The 13,478-nt window shown below is 29.2% G+C and overlaps 2 protein-coding genes across 3 annotated transcripts; one reads left to right on the top strand and one right to left on the bottom strand.

Annotated features, from left to right (window-relative positions):
• Window positions 1-4,768: 4,768 nt before the first annotated feature.
• Window positions 4,769-10,040, top strand: LOC114373836 (protein SIEVE ELEMENT OCCLUSION B-like). Its single transcript, XM_028331383.1, has 7 exons — window positions 4,769-5,019; window positions 5,507-5,596; window positions 5,993-6,420; window positions 7,510-7,604; window positions 7,745-7,899; window positions 8,085-8,564; window positions 9,080-10,040. The coding sequence occupies exons 1-7, from the start codon at window positions 4,819-4,821 to the stop codon at window positions 9,689-9,691; spliced, it is 2,061 nt and encodes a 686-aa protein (XP_028187184.1). The 5' UTR covers window positions 4,769-4,818; the 3' UTR covers window positions 9,692-10,040.
• A 1,432-nt stretch (window positions 10,041-11,472) lies between these two features.
• Window positions 11,473-13,214, bottom strand: LOC114374891 (annexin A13-like). Of its 2 annotated transcripts, none has more exons than XM_028332612.1 (4): window positions 12,549-13,214; window positions 12,233-12,451; window positions 12,026-12,115; window positions 11,473-11,822 (listed from the first exon to the last, which is right to left on the bottom strand). In XM_028332612.1, the coding sequence occupies exons 1-4, from the start codon at window positions 13,152-13,154 to the stop codon at window positions 11,763-11,765; spliced, it is 975 nt and encodes a 324-aa protein (XP_028188413.1). In that variant the 5' UTR covers window positions 13,155-13,214; the 3' UTR covers window positions 11,473-11,762. The 2 variants fall into 2 exon arrangements, with proteins under 2 accessions (XP_028188413.1, XP_028188412.1); XM_028332611.1 differs by having other exon boundaries at window positions 11,485-11,836; window positions 12,549-13,204.
• Window positions 13,215-13,478: the final 264 nt, after the last annotated feature.

Raw genomic sequence — 13,478 nt, 5'->3', positions numbered from 1 at the left:
AATATTATATTAAAATGATTATAAAAAATATTTTGAAGAATGTAAATTACTTTTATTTTTATTAGTATACCTTAACATTGTATCCCCAATAATGTATAAGCTAGCAGCATATAGAATTATAAAAGAAAATTGTGAGAAAACTGTGCTCGCACCTGATAATATAATGTGATTTATTGATTTTAATAAATAAAGAAATGATAAATAATAGAATATACTATAAGTCATCAGTCATTATGGACAGTAGATTGGCCCGTTAGCCCGAGCTATCTGAGGGCTAATGTGAGGCTAAAACAATAAGGTAGTTTCTATTTGCACTCTGATATTTTACTTGTACAATTCCTTTTGCTCCATTTTTCCCGAAATATCCTCTTAAACACACTCTCCCTGTTCCCCCTCCGTGCTACTAAAAGCAATGCACTCACCCACTGCTTGAGCATGTTGGGCTGCTCAAAATAATTAATTTTTAAGAAATAATAATAACTGGCTAGTTATTTACATAAAAATAATTATTTCAAATAATTTGTTTTTATTCTTCATAACCAATTATCTAATTATTTATAGCTGTAACTTATTATATAACTAGTTTATTTATAACTGATTATATATAATCGTATTTTAAAACAATAACTGCTATATCAAATTATAACTAATTATATAAAAAATAGTTATGATTATAATTATAATTATGTAAATACTCACGTCAAGAATACTCCTTATCAACAAGAACCTTGGAATCAGGTGTGATGGCAGGTCTCCAATTGTTGGAATTCGTAACTATTGTTGAAAGGGCTATCACTGTGCCAAAAGAGATACAAAGTGTTGAATGTTTATAATATTATTCGCCTCCTTATGGCTTAAATCTAGACGAAACATTCTAAAAGGAATTATTTTTTAAATTAAAAAATCAGAGTAAATTTTAAATAAATAATTAAAATTTATAAATAAATACTTAGAAAGGAATAAATCATAAGATATGTAACGACTTTTGAGTTCATAATTGTATTTTTTTTTCTTTTCTACGGAAGTTATAAAAAAATTATGATTTTTTAATTTTTTTTAAATGTGACTTTGAAGTCACAAATTATTTACGGCTTTTAAATCATAAGTAATTTTATTTAAATCTATAATTTATTTTTAATTTTATTTAATATTTTTATATATTATTTTACTTAATATTCTTTACTTTTATATTGTTTTTATTTTTTTATTTAATAATTTTGGTTTTTTTATATTTTATTTAATATTTTCTATATTAAATAAATCCATAACATTATTCACAAATTTAAATCGTAAATAATTTTATTTAAATTAATATTTTTATATTTTTGTATATTATTTTTATTTAATATTTTTCTATATTTTTTATTTAAAATTTAGTTTATTTTTTATATTTTATTTAATATTTTTATATTAAACAAATATTTAATATTTTTATTATTATTTTAAAGTTATAAATAATTTTATATAAATTAATATTTTTATTTTATAATTTTAAATAATATTTTTATATTATTTTATTTAATATTTTATATTTTATTAAATATTTTAATATTAAATAAATTCTTATCATTAGAAAAAAATAAAAAAATAAAAAAATATTAAATGAAACTAAAACTAAAAATATTAATTTAAATAAAATTATGACTTTAAAGTCCTAAATAACTTACAACTTTAAAGTCAAATTTAAAAAAATTAAGAAATTATAAAATTTTGTATGGCTACATTAGAAAATATAGTCATAAAATGATTTACAATTTTGAATTTAGAAGTTGTGAGATATTTTACGAATTATTTTTGTTGATATTTATTTAAAATTTATCGGGATTTTATAATTTAGAAAAAAATTAAGAAATGTTTGGCCTTAAATCTAATCATATCTGGGGTTTTCTTTATCCGCTTGTCAAAGAGATACAAAGTGTTGAATTATTGTTTATAATATTATTATTCGTTTTATATAAGCTCAGTGTTGAGAAATTCACGGTTGTCATGTTCAAATTATCATATTATTATGAGATATACTATACAGTATACAACGTGAAATTCTATTTTATATTTATTGAAAGAAATATTAGCTGAACTTCAAGAATTAATATGAATATATAGGATCAAATCTATGTGTACCATGCCTAAGGAAATACCGCTACAGGATTGGAGTGAATATATATTCCAAAAATCTAAGTCTATGTTTTATAGAAAATGGTCAAATATATTCAGCCGATGTCAGACTCACTTTAATTAATCAAGTGGGAGGATATGATAATTAATGTATTGAAGTTATTAAAAGGTGGGAGTATTATTCAAATTTAAAATAAAAGTAATTTTTGATAGTTTCTTTCAAACAAATTTCAAATTCATCAGAATTTTTTTTTATGTGAATCGTAGGATTAAAAAAAAACAATACACTCACTTTAATTTAATATACTTTAAAATGCCAGGTTTCCTCGTCACACATGAATGACCCTGGTACGAATAAAAATGAAAGAATCAATTAAAATAAAAAAGAAATAGCAGACAGAAGAATGAATAATATACCAAAAAATAGGAAATGGAAGAAATGCTAAGTGGGACTGGAGGGGGAAAAAGGATGCATGCCAAGCTGTGTGTTAATTAATAGTTGGTCCAATTCTTATTTTATAAAGCTACTTTATTTAAAGTTAAAATAAGAAATTTGGTGCCTAGTGCTAGTTCTCTGTTGTTTATTCTAAGACAAGGCAATAAAGCTGCCCACTCTTTAATTAGCTTTTTCATATTTTCATAAATGCTTGATTGAGTAGATCCTTCATCAGGTGGATTAAATCTTCTTCAATGATTTGGAGATGTAATTTCAGCTTCTTCTTTCAGTCAATAATATTCAGCATTTTACCCTAAAAAAATTAAAATAAAAAACAAAAAATATTTGACGAAGAGATGTCCAGATTCCTTATTCTTTTAACAATCAACATCATTTTTTCTTACAAATTTTTCAATTTTGATTGTATTACAAATTTCTCAATTTTGATTGTATTGACCATTTTCTATCTTAATCTAATTTTTGAAGATGTAACACAAATAAACAATAAACAAAATGGTAGGCTTCTAATGAGGTAAACCTACCATGAAATAAATGCATAACTTATTTTAAATAGAAACTCTAAATATTAATTTGTGGGTTTAAGATTGAGAAGAACAAAACAGCTAGAGAAATAGATGATGAAAGGAAAACAGAGATATAACACAAACTACAGAAACTAGAGTTATTGCATTAAACATAATTAAAAATACAAAGAAGTTTCGATAAAAAGCTCTCTCTAAGTCTAAAATCTATTAGAATAAATATTGACAAATATCTAATACAACTTAATATTTAATTTACCTTTTCAAAGTTTAATTGATATTTAGTTTCCTAAATTCAAAATTAGACTTATAAAAAACCAAAATTAAATTGGAAGTAACAATTGCAATTGACAAGACGAACAAAGATAAGATAAACAAAACAAAAAGAATATATAAATAATAATAATAAAAAAAGAGAATAGTTATTAATATGTCTCAAAATTAAAGTTATTAATTTATTATGTAGTTATAAATAACATTTAATTAATTCCTGAAATAAATTATAATCAAACCAATATTACAGAAACGAAAACAAATTCATTTGATTACAAATATAAATACTTATAACCTTTAAAATAACAATAGTATATTATAAAATGAAAAGATATTAACAAATAAAATAAATAACATCTAATATTTTGTGAATGTAATTATTTCAATGAAAACTATAAAAAAAGAGTATTTATGAAAAAGGAGTAGTATATTTGTTTAAAAAGAGGAAAAAATGTTATTATTTTTGTAATGAATACTATAAAATGGGAATAAATATTTTATCAAAAATAGAATAAAATAGATAATTAATACTTAAATACTATAATTTTTATAATCAACATCTTTAAATAAAAAAAATTAGTTTAATAATAAAATATTACATTAAATATCAAGGGACCTTGGCCCCCCTCCAATATGAGTAGGTCCCTCCCTGCCTATGTTGTGTCCATCCACCTTTATCGTCCAACAACTTTATTACATATCATGTAAACATTATTTAGGATTATAGATCAAATTATTTACACCATCCAATAATTTCTCTTATACAAGGGACGCCTCAATGGAAGCAAATTCTCCGTTTATGATTCTTTTTACTTGTATTGTAGTCGTGTACTTCTAAGCTATTAAGAAGAGTAGAGAAGAACCTCACATGGATCATGCATGCGTCTAATATAACTTAAAAATTCACAAATTAACCAGATTCTTGTTTATTTAATTATTTTTAAACTTGAATCTTCTTAATCTTATAGATTACAAATTATATCAAAGGGCATCACTCATGATAGCAGAAGCACTCAGAGTATATTATTTTCTTTGTTCGCAATTTTACTTTATCCTTTTGGAAACATAACACTCTTTATAGTACCGTTTGCCACCCATATTCTTTCCTTGAAGGTTTGAATCGAAGTAGGTTTATGAGTAGCAATAGTTTAGGGAATCCTAACGAATATATTGTCGGTTATATCCTTAATTATTAGATAGCTATCTATCATACATCATGAACCCATTAAGGGCATATTATGAAATCTATACAAGAGAGCAAACTTAGGGGCCACAAAAGCTACATAAATTTTATATTATGTAATTCACTCTCTTTCTTGATCCATACTGAAACTCATTATTTTGGCTTTGCATTTTAAACTAGTGTACTTTTCTTGGCTCTATAAATAGGCATTTTTGGGTTTCAATTATTTGCCTAAGTACTTTGGAAGATTGGTAGGGTGAATCACCAACATGTCTAAGCAAGTTTCCAGTAGCACTATGCCACAGGAGAAGCTCTTGCTGAACCCATTTGAAGTCAGTGACGATCAGATCTTGGAGAGAATATACATAACCCATTTCCATTGTGTTGAGAAGTATGACGTTGGAGTTCTTTATAGTGTTGCTTCAAATGTTATCAAACACTCAATTGAAATTGCTGACATGATTATCAAGGTAACCTTGCCAATAAACTTTACACTCTTGTATGTACTGTTGTTGTACATTGAACACATTAACATTTTATTTGAATGCAAATAAATGTCGGATAATGATGCTAGCTTGTCCAAATCACTTAGTGATACCAATCTTAACTTATCTAGTCAATTGGAATAGTCCAATGTGTTATCTATGAGTTACATGTACAATTTTGGAAGAAGAAAAAAATAGGCTAAAAAGTCAATGCATCTGGATCTTCTGCCATTGTTGAGTAAGAGAAAGACACATTATATCATACAAAAATTCACCATAATTGATTGTAGTGTATCCTGTATGGAAGAGAATCTAAATCCTGGGTTCACTGGAAATACATTTTTTAATGATTTAGGTCTCACATGTATCTATATACTCAATTAATCAATGATCATTATATGTGACTTGTACATGATTGCAAGCTCTTTTTAGTTACCAATTACCATGTATGTGTTTATAATTTTCTTTACAGGATGGCCAACAAATTGAACAAGTCAGAGAAGAAACGGATCCATTAACCTCTTTCCAACGACTCCCTGCCATGAAGCGAATTGCTTGCCAGGTAAAGTTAGAATTAAATTAAAAAAAATCTTTTAAAATTTTAAGAAGTTATTTAACTATGAGTTAACTCTGATTTCTATATTTGTGTTAAAAAAACTCACATAAATATAAGAAATTGTTTGATGGTCTGGAATCATTTGATATCTTGATATGACACGTTATTAACTCTTTGGTAAATTGAAAAATGTGATTGCTTATCCCATGAAGATTGGGTGGACCATTTTAATCGAGACCATATAAGAATTTCCCTAAACACGCAGTCCTATGATAAATAATAAATGTTTTGCATCAATATATGGTAACAATTCTCAATAATGGCACTACAGTTTAGAGAAGAAGAAATAATTATATATTTAAGACTCAAACTTGAGAACTGTAAAAACTGAATTGGTTGCAGATGATGTGCACTGCTCGCGGCGAGCAATATGCGCATCAAACAACAATGTTGATACTTGAACAGCTGAGAGATTATTCCTGGGATGCAAAAGCAGTGATAGTACTAGCAGCATTTGCTCTGGAGTTTGGAAAGTTTTGGCAACTTGCGCATATCCCACGTGACAAACTTGGACAATCATTGGCAGAGTTGAATGGACTTCAAAGCATCATGGAAAACATACAGCACCTGGCTAACTTTAACAATTTGGTGAAGAAGATTGTGCAAGTGGTTAAATGCATCACTGATTGGAAGAAGATGATTACTGCGGAGTATAACGTAAAGGATGTGCCTTCTTTGACGGACACTTTGCACGAGATTCCTGTTCTTGCATACTGGACAATCAGCACATTGGTCACTTGTACCAGCCACATTGATTTCTTGGGTGATAAGTAAGCTTAATTGATTCATACCCTTTCTTGCATAAAATTTGAATCTCGTGTTACCTATGCCTATGAAGCACGGACACTTCACTTATTTGTGGTGTCAGATATGTTTTCAACACCGACCCACCTAAACACTTTTCAGTACTTCTTATGAGGTGTTTAATTTAAAAATTATTTTTGTTGAATTAAAACATTTAAGTTGTCACCTTACATAACTCATACAGTTGAAAAACATAGAATGTTGGTTTAAAAAGATGATATACCAATAATTTAGATATTTTTCTTATATGTTACTTATATTTTATTTCATTAAAGTCTTTATGTTTGTATGTGTATACGGTGTTCCCGTATTTTAAATTTTAGACATTAGTCATGTCAAAATATCCGTATTGTTCTGATGTCAATGTCGAAGTTCGTGCTACAGTTAGTAAGTAGTATAATTATGTGATGCTATAAGAGAGACAACAACAACAAAAATCTTATCCAGCTAGATAAATCATATGTTATTTGGCTCGATTAAAGACAAATTTTTAGAGTTATCTTGAAATTGCTTTAACAATTTCTTTTAGTTTCCTTTTGGTCACTCTCCTTTTCATAAGATTAATATCCATGTAATTTAATTTACTTTCCTGGTTGGTGCTTCCAATAGTCTTCTTTGTATGTGTCCAAACCTTCTTAACTAATTTTCTCAATCAATGTCATATCAATATCTTCTTGTATGCAACCATCAATGATATAAGAGAGAAAGACACAAAATAATGGTGTTAACTACTTCATATTGTTTTTGTGTCTCTCTTGTAATATGTCATTATCATGTCACTTATTAACATGAGAAGTTCCAAATATGTTATCTATATAATAAAATTTGTATAATCTATAACTATTATAAAGGGAATAATCCCATTCGGTGTCATCTTTTTTTTTTAACATTTTTATCCTTAAGTATTATAAAGTACTATAACATTTTATTTTAACTTTCAACGACAATTATGTCTTTCAAAACAAGTTACAACCCAACTACAGGTAACTTCAAAGTCCAGGTACAGAGTGTCATTTTTGCACTAGTAATTCATAGTTGCAATTGCTTGGATTCAGGGGTTACAGATACGATTTATCCAAATTTGACTATAAGCTTGACTTCATTCTCAAAAATTTCAAGGACCACCAGGACAAGTGCAGCACACAGATAGGTTAGTTGCATGTTTTATGCTTTGCAGATCGATTGTATGAATATTAGAAGTGTGCTTCCCGTAAATTCTCTGAACTAGTGAAGGTGCAGAATTGAACTAAAATGGTGATAGGAGGTTAAGGTTCTCTGTGTTAATTGCAGGGCAAATAGAAGATTACTCGAGGCGCAAGGATATTATCACTTCCATTCAAACTGATACACAAATTGATATTGTAAAATTTTTGGAAGCTCTTATTATCCCCAGTTATTCCCAGGATTCCAGACCAATAGTGTATAATGGTCTTACTGGACCACAGGTATCAACTATAGTAATAGTACTATCTTAATAAGTGTCCTATCTCTACTACAACTATTTCCTTATGCTAAGAATTAATCCAATGCACATTGACCATAAAACAAAGGGTTTAATCTTTTAAATGTCCTAGTCTTTAGAAAAATAACATATTCATTGTTCATTATTATCTACGTGACTCTTTTGCAGGTTGCATTAGGAGAGTTTAAGAATAAGCATGTCTTATTGTTCATTTCTGGCCTTGACCACATTGACAATGAGATTCAGCTTTTAAAATCGATCAATGCGAAATTGAAGGAAGAACCAAACGAGCTGGAGGGTTATAGGAAAGAGGATTTCAAGATTTTGTGGATCCCCATAGTGAGTGTTTGGGATGAAGAGCAAAAGAAAAAGTTAGATGTTACTAAGGTTGAGTGGTATGTGGTGAAGGAATTCAATTTCCAAACAGGTATTGATCTGATAAAAGAGGTATTCAATTACAAAGGTAACCCCATTATCATGCTCATAAGCCCTGAGGGTAAAGTGGAAAACTCTGATGCAAAGCAGATTATTTCCAAATGGGGGATTGATGGCTTCCCTTTCAGAACCTTAGATCACACTCGACTCACTCAGCAATGGAACTGGTTTTGGAATGAAATGATCACCCTCAGTCCTATAATAAGAGAATTGGTAAGTACCAAGCACTACGAAGTACAAACTAATGATTGTCCTGTTTGTTATTTACATAATTCTTGGGTGATTGTTTTTTCATTGTTGGATTTCTCCAAAGAGAGTGCCACAGTAGTACTTGAACCAGTGAAAAGCATCAAAATAAGTAGTGATTTGTGTTAATCTGTTACAAAATGAAATCATGTTATCATGCATGTTATCTTTATGTTTAATTAAAAGTTAAATTTCTATGCACTATTATGGAATCAAAAATCATGTTAGGTATATTTTTAAAATAATTATTATAAAAATTAACAAACTTATCTTATAATTTTTAATTGGATGATTGTATAAAAACTTTTTATGCTATCAGACCATTTAAATTAATTTTTTTAAATAAATACAACTTGTATATATTGATGAAATTATCTTTAAAGGGTGTTGCAACCCAAAGTTTTTTTGGCATTATCTTTATTTTATAAATTGACATAGAACTTAAAAGAAATTGATCTATAGTTTTCATGTCCACAAATTAGATCAAAAGGGACTCTTACATCTTCATATATGGAGGCACCAACACTAAGTGGATCCAAGATTTCACCACAGCTGTGGAGAAATTGAAAAAGAATGAAACTCTTACCCTAGAGGAAGAAACCACAATTGAGTCCTATCCATTGGGAAGGGACAGCCCAAAGATTGTTCCGCGCTTCTGGATCACCATTGACAACTTGCTTGCTAGCAGGAAACTAACAAAAAAGGGTAGTGAACAAGTGCAAGATTCTACAACCAGAGAGATTCAGAAATTGATGTTCCTCAAACAAGATCCACTTGGATGGGCCATTCTTACAAAAGGGTCTCATGTGAAGCTCCTAGGTCATGGTGATGCTATGCTTAGAACTGTCACAGACTTTGAGAGTTGGAAAGGGACAATGCACAATGAAGTGAGCTTTGATGTAGCTTTCAAGAACTACTATGATAAATGCAAGGTTAAGAGTGTTCCTCCCAAATGTGAACATAGGGAATTTGCCAATTACCCCACTGACATTCTAGCTCACATACCATGTCCAAATAAGTGTGGACATGAAATGGAAGTTTCTTCTGTTAAATACATGTGTTGTCATGGTCGTGAAGCCAGTGACATTGCCTAAGACAAATGCATGAAATAACTGCTACATGCTCAGTGGTTTCTTCATTTCATGAATGAGACTTCTTCTTCAAGTTTGGTTTAAATTTTTGTGTGTAGATGGGGCAATATATTTTTAGTATATATTGATTCTTATGCAGTTTGCCTTAGATGAGTATTATATTGAGTGAATTGTTTTGAAAGAATAACTAGTTCTGTGCTCTGCTTGACTGGCGCAGAATCATATTCAATCCCTTCCTGCTCCCCAAGCTTTTGGTTCAGTTAAATATACAGTCAACTATTTGGCTCATGCACTCATCATTGTAACGAAATTTAAGTATTGTTGAAACAAAAAGTTCAAATTGACCAATAAAGTCATGTTTAATAGAAGTTTAGGCTGTGATTTTATTATTATTATTATTATTATTTTAAATAGATAAATTATATATTTTAACTTTTAAGGCGTTAGGCAAAATTTATATTTATATTTAAAAATCAACAAAATAATAATTACAAGCATTATTAATTATTGATAATATTTTAAAAATAATGAATGTATTTAAGAAAAAAAATTAAATAATTAATATTTTTAGCAAATTATCAATTTTTTTTGTCCATACTTCTTGAAATATCTTTATCCAAAAAAAATCAAATAATTAATATTTTTAGTATAAAACCTTTTTAAGATTAATATAATATTTTTTTAATCCATCTTCATCCAAAACAATTGTTTATTTAATAGAACTTAAGTCTTTCTAAAACCAACTCGATTAATAAAATTTGATCATAAACCAAGCATCGCAAACAAGCAAACACAACACGAAACCAATGAAGATGCAAGCATAGGCAAGAATAACACAGTTCATTAGTTCCACACAACAAATCAGCCATCACTAATCAACCCTAGGAAGAAACCAAAGAGAGAGAGAGAATTCGAGGTTGTGAGAGACGAACCAGAGGGTTCAAGGATGCGAGTCCAAGAATTTCATTATTTTAGTGGTTTAAAATTCTAAATTTTAGATTTCTACTTAATAATAATAACACATCCAAACAGAAGTTTATTAACGCTTTATTTTTTTGGGGTGTTAAAGAAAATTTTGAAAGTAGTTTATAATTTTAATTTTTTAAATTATTTTTTTCTAAATAATAAAGAAGTTACTGTCATGGAAAAGGAAAAAGATTCTAGAAGATATGTTTACATTCAAGAATAAGAAGTTCGTTCCAGGCTTGATTTTATTCATCTTTTAAGGAGCATTGATAAGAAGTATAAAAGAAGCATGCCACAAAGATCGAAAGGTACGAGAAAGAGATATTTATAGTAAAAGTAAAATACTGATATATTTGAACTAAAACAAGCGTTTGTTTAATCTTTTTTTCTAAAGAAAAGTGATTTTATAGTAAAATAATTTTTTTTTGCTTTTTTTAAGTGAGTATCTTTTTTCCTTATAAAAACACTTTTTTTAATTGCTTCTTTTTAAAGTTTAAACAAAATGAACATTAATATCAAATTAATGTTTATTAAAATTTTAAAGATTAAAAAATATTTCTTTTAACTGTCTTTTAAAATTCTCAATTATTATGATTTGAGAGCTTGGAGGGACGCAAGACAATGATCTCATTGGACTTGTCATGCCAAAAACTCTACTCAATTCACAATACACACTCAGTTTATAAAAAGATGTGACTTTGATTCTCACGTAATAATCTTTTGGAAATAGTGATAAGATTTAAATATTATTAAACAAAATTAATATGATCTAAAAAATCTAAGTTATAAGAATACCATCAGAGAGCTTAACACATTAATTATGATGATACTAAATCAAATAAAATAGTATTAAGCTAAACAAGCTTCTTTCAATTCATGTTACCCACAAAAGAAACTCAAAAAGTTGATATGAATTATACTATTCTCAACAAATTTTGTTGCAATACAAGTTAAGATCAGATGCAACAGGGTCTACTTAGATCTTGTAGCCAAGGCAACAAGAAAGTCTCTGTAGTAGTCACCAGATGGAAAGCCTTCACATATAGCATCAGCAAGTTCCTTCCCATACTTTTCTTTGAAAACCCTTCTAATTTCATCTATGTCTATCTCAGCCCTGCTTACCAATGTTCGTGCCAAAACTCTTCTGTCCCTTGTTTCCCCTTTGATGCTTGAGTACAGTATCTTCCATTATTAATCAAATTGTAACTTTTAAAACAATGATTTCATTCCAAATCACCTAAAAAATAAAATCTCTTCCTAAACTATATTTACTGTTTTAAGATTTGTAACAAGAAGTTAGGAACAAACAACTGCACCCTACCCTATGCCAGTTGGTTCTGTGAAGGAAAAAAAAGAAGCTAAAATGATTACCTTTGCATAATAGTGTGCTGGATTACAAATGCATTTCACAACCACCTTTAAAGCTTTACCAAATTGACCGTATTTCCCCCTCTTGATAGACTGAAACACAGTCCATAGAATGACACACAATAAAATTCAAAATCCTTAAAATAATGACAACGCAAAAAAGGGTAAGATGGGGAAAAGACTAGTAGCATATTCTTTTTATTGATATACCTTTGTGTAGTCATGTCCATAAATGTGTTTATAACTAAAAAATGTTAGCTTCAGTTGGGGAATGCTCCTCTTGCTTAAAATTTCTAACACAACAGCTTCAATTACAGTTCCTAAGCTTCCCTCCCCAGTCTCATAGAGCCTCCTAGCATCACACTTGGATATATGATGGTTGACATCTGCTTGATGAGCTTTGTGTGATGCAGCCAATGCCACAATAATCTGCAAAATATAAAATCCTCTTCTTTAAATAAATTTACCAAAATAATTGACAATTCCCATAAACCAATTGAGTGATTCCTAATAATATATCTCTCACCTTTTGAAAGGGGTGTGGAGGGTCCAAATTGATAATATCTTGGTCCAAGTGTCTTTTGAACATTTTCTGGTAGGCCTGTGAGATGAGAAGAACATGACTTGATTTTCTACCCACAAAAATCTCCACAAGAGCCTTGAAATTGGTCTCATCTTGTTGGAGAGCTTCTCTAGCCACAACAGCATCCCTGTCATGTGTGTCAAGCATCCACAAGGAAATAGCAGAACAGTTCATAGAAGAAGAAGAAGAAGAAGAAGAAGAAGAAGAAGAAGAAGAAGAAGAAGAAGAAGAAGAAGAAGAAGAAGAAGAAGAAGAAGAAGAAGAAGGAGAAGAAAACGCATCTTCATATCTTTGAAGGTGACTTATAAAGTCTTCTCCATTCACTGCCTTAAAGGTCTCCCTGAGTTGTTGTCTTTCATGGTGGGTTACACAAGCCAGAGATGTGATCAATTGACTCAAACTCCCCAAAGAATCATGAGTTCTCTTGCAATCAAGTTCGAAATTGAGGTTTGTCATGGTAAGAATGTTGTTAGCCATATGAAGGAAACAAATGGAATTAATGGTTTTGTTTTGGTTCAGGTTCAAGTAAATATATAGTCCACCAACCATATGTATTTAAGCAACAATTACTTGGAGGGTAAGGCAGGGATATTCCTACTTTTTAGTTTTTGTGCATTCCATGGAAAGACAAAAGGCAAAGGATGAACTCATCATCACTCACTAATTGCTACATATAGGGTTGGCTTCAAAGCTCAAAAAGTCTTTAGAACAACTGAAGTTTCTATGCATTGAGTTGATGGTGATGTGTAACGCAGGTTGTACTTGTATGTGCATGCCACGTGAAAGTTTGTTTTGTAGCTAAATTTTTCATTGGTGTCCACCATAGCACATTAGCACCTTTCCAATCAATTTTTTTTAATCAACATCAACTAA

The sequence above is a fragment of the Glycine soja genome, chromosome 11, assembly GCF_004193775.1.
Source record: "Glycine soja cultivar W05 chromosome 11, ASM419377v2, whole genome shotgun sequence".
In the NCBI taxonomy this organism is placed as follows: domain Eukaryota; kingdom Viridiplantae; phylum Streptophyta; class Magnoliopsida; order Fabales; family Fabaceae; genus Glycine; species Glycine soja.
Note: the sequence above shows the minus strand (reverse complement) of the source record. Positions and strands in the feature narration are given on the sequence as shown.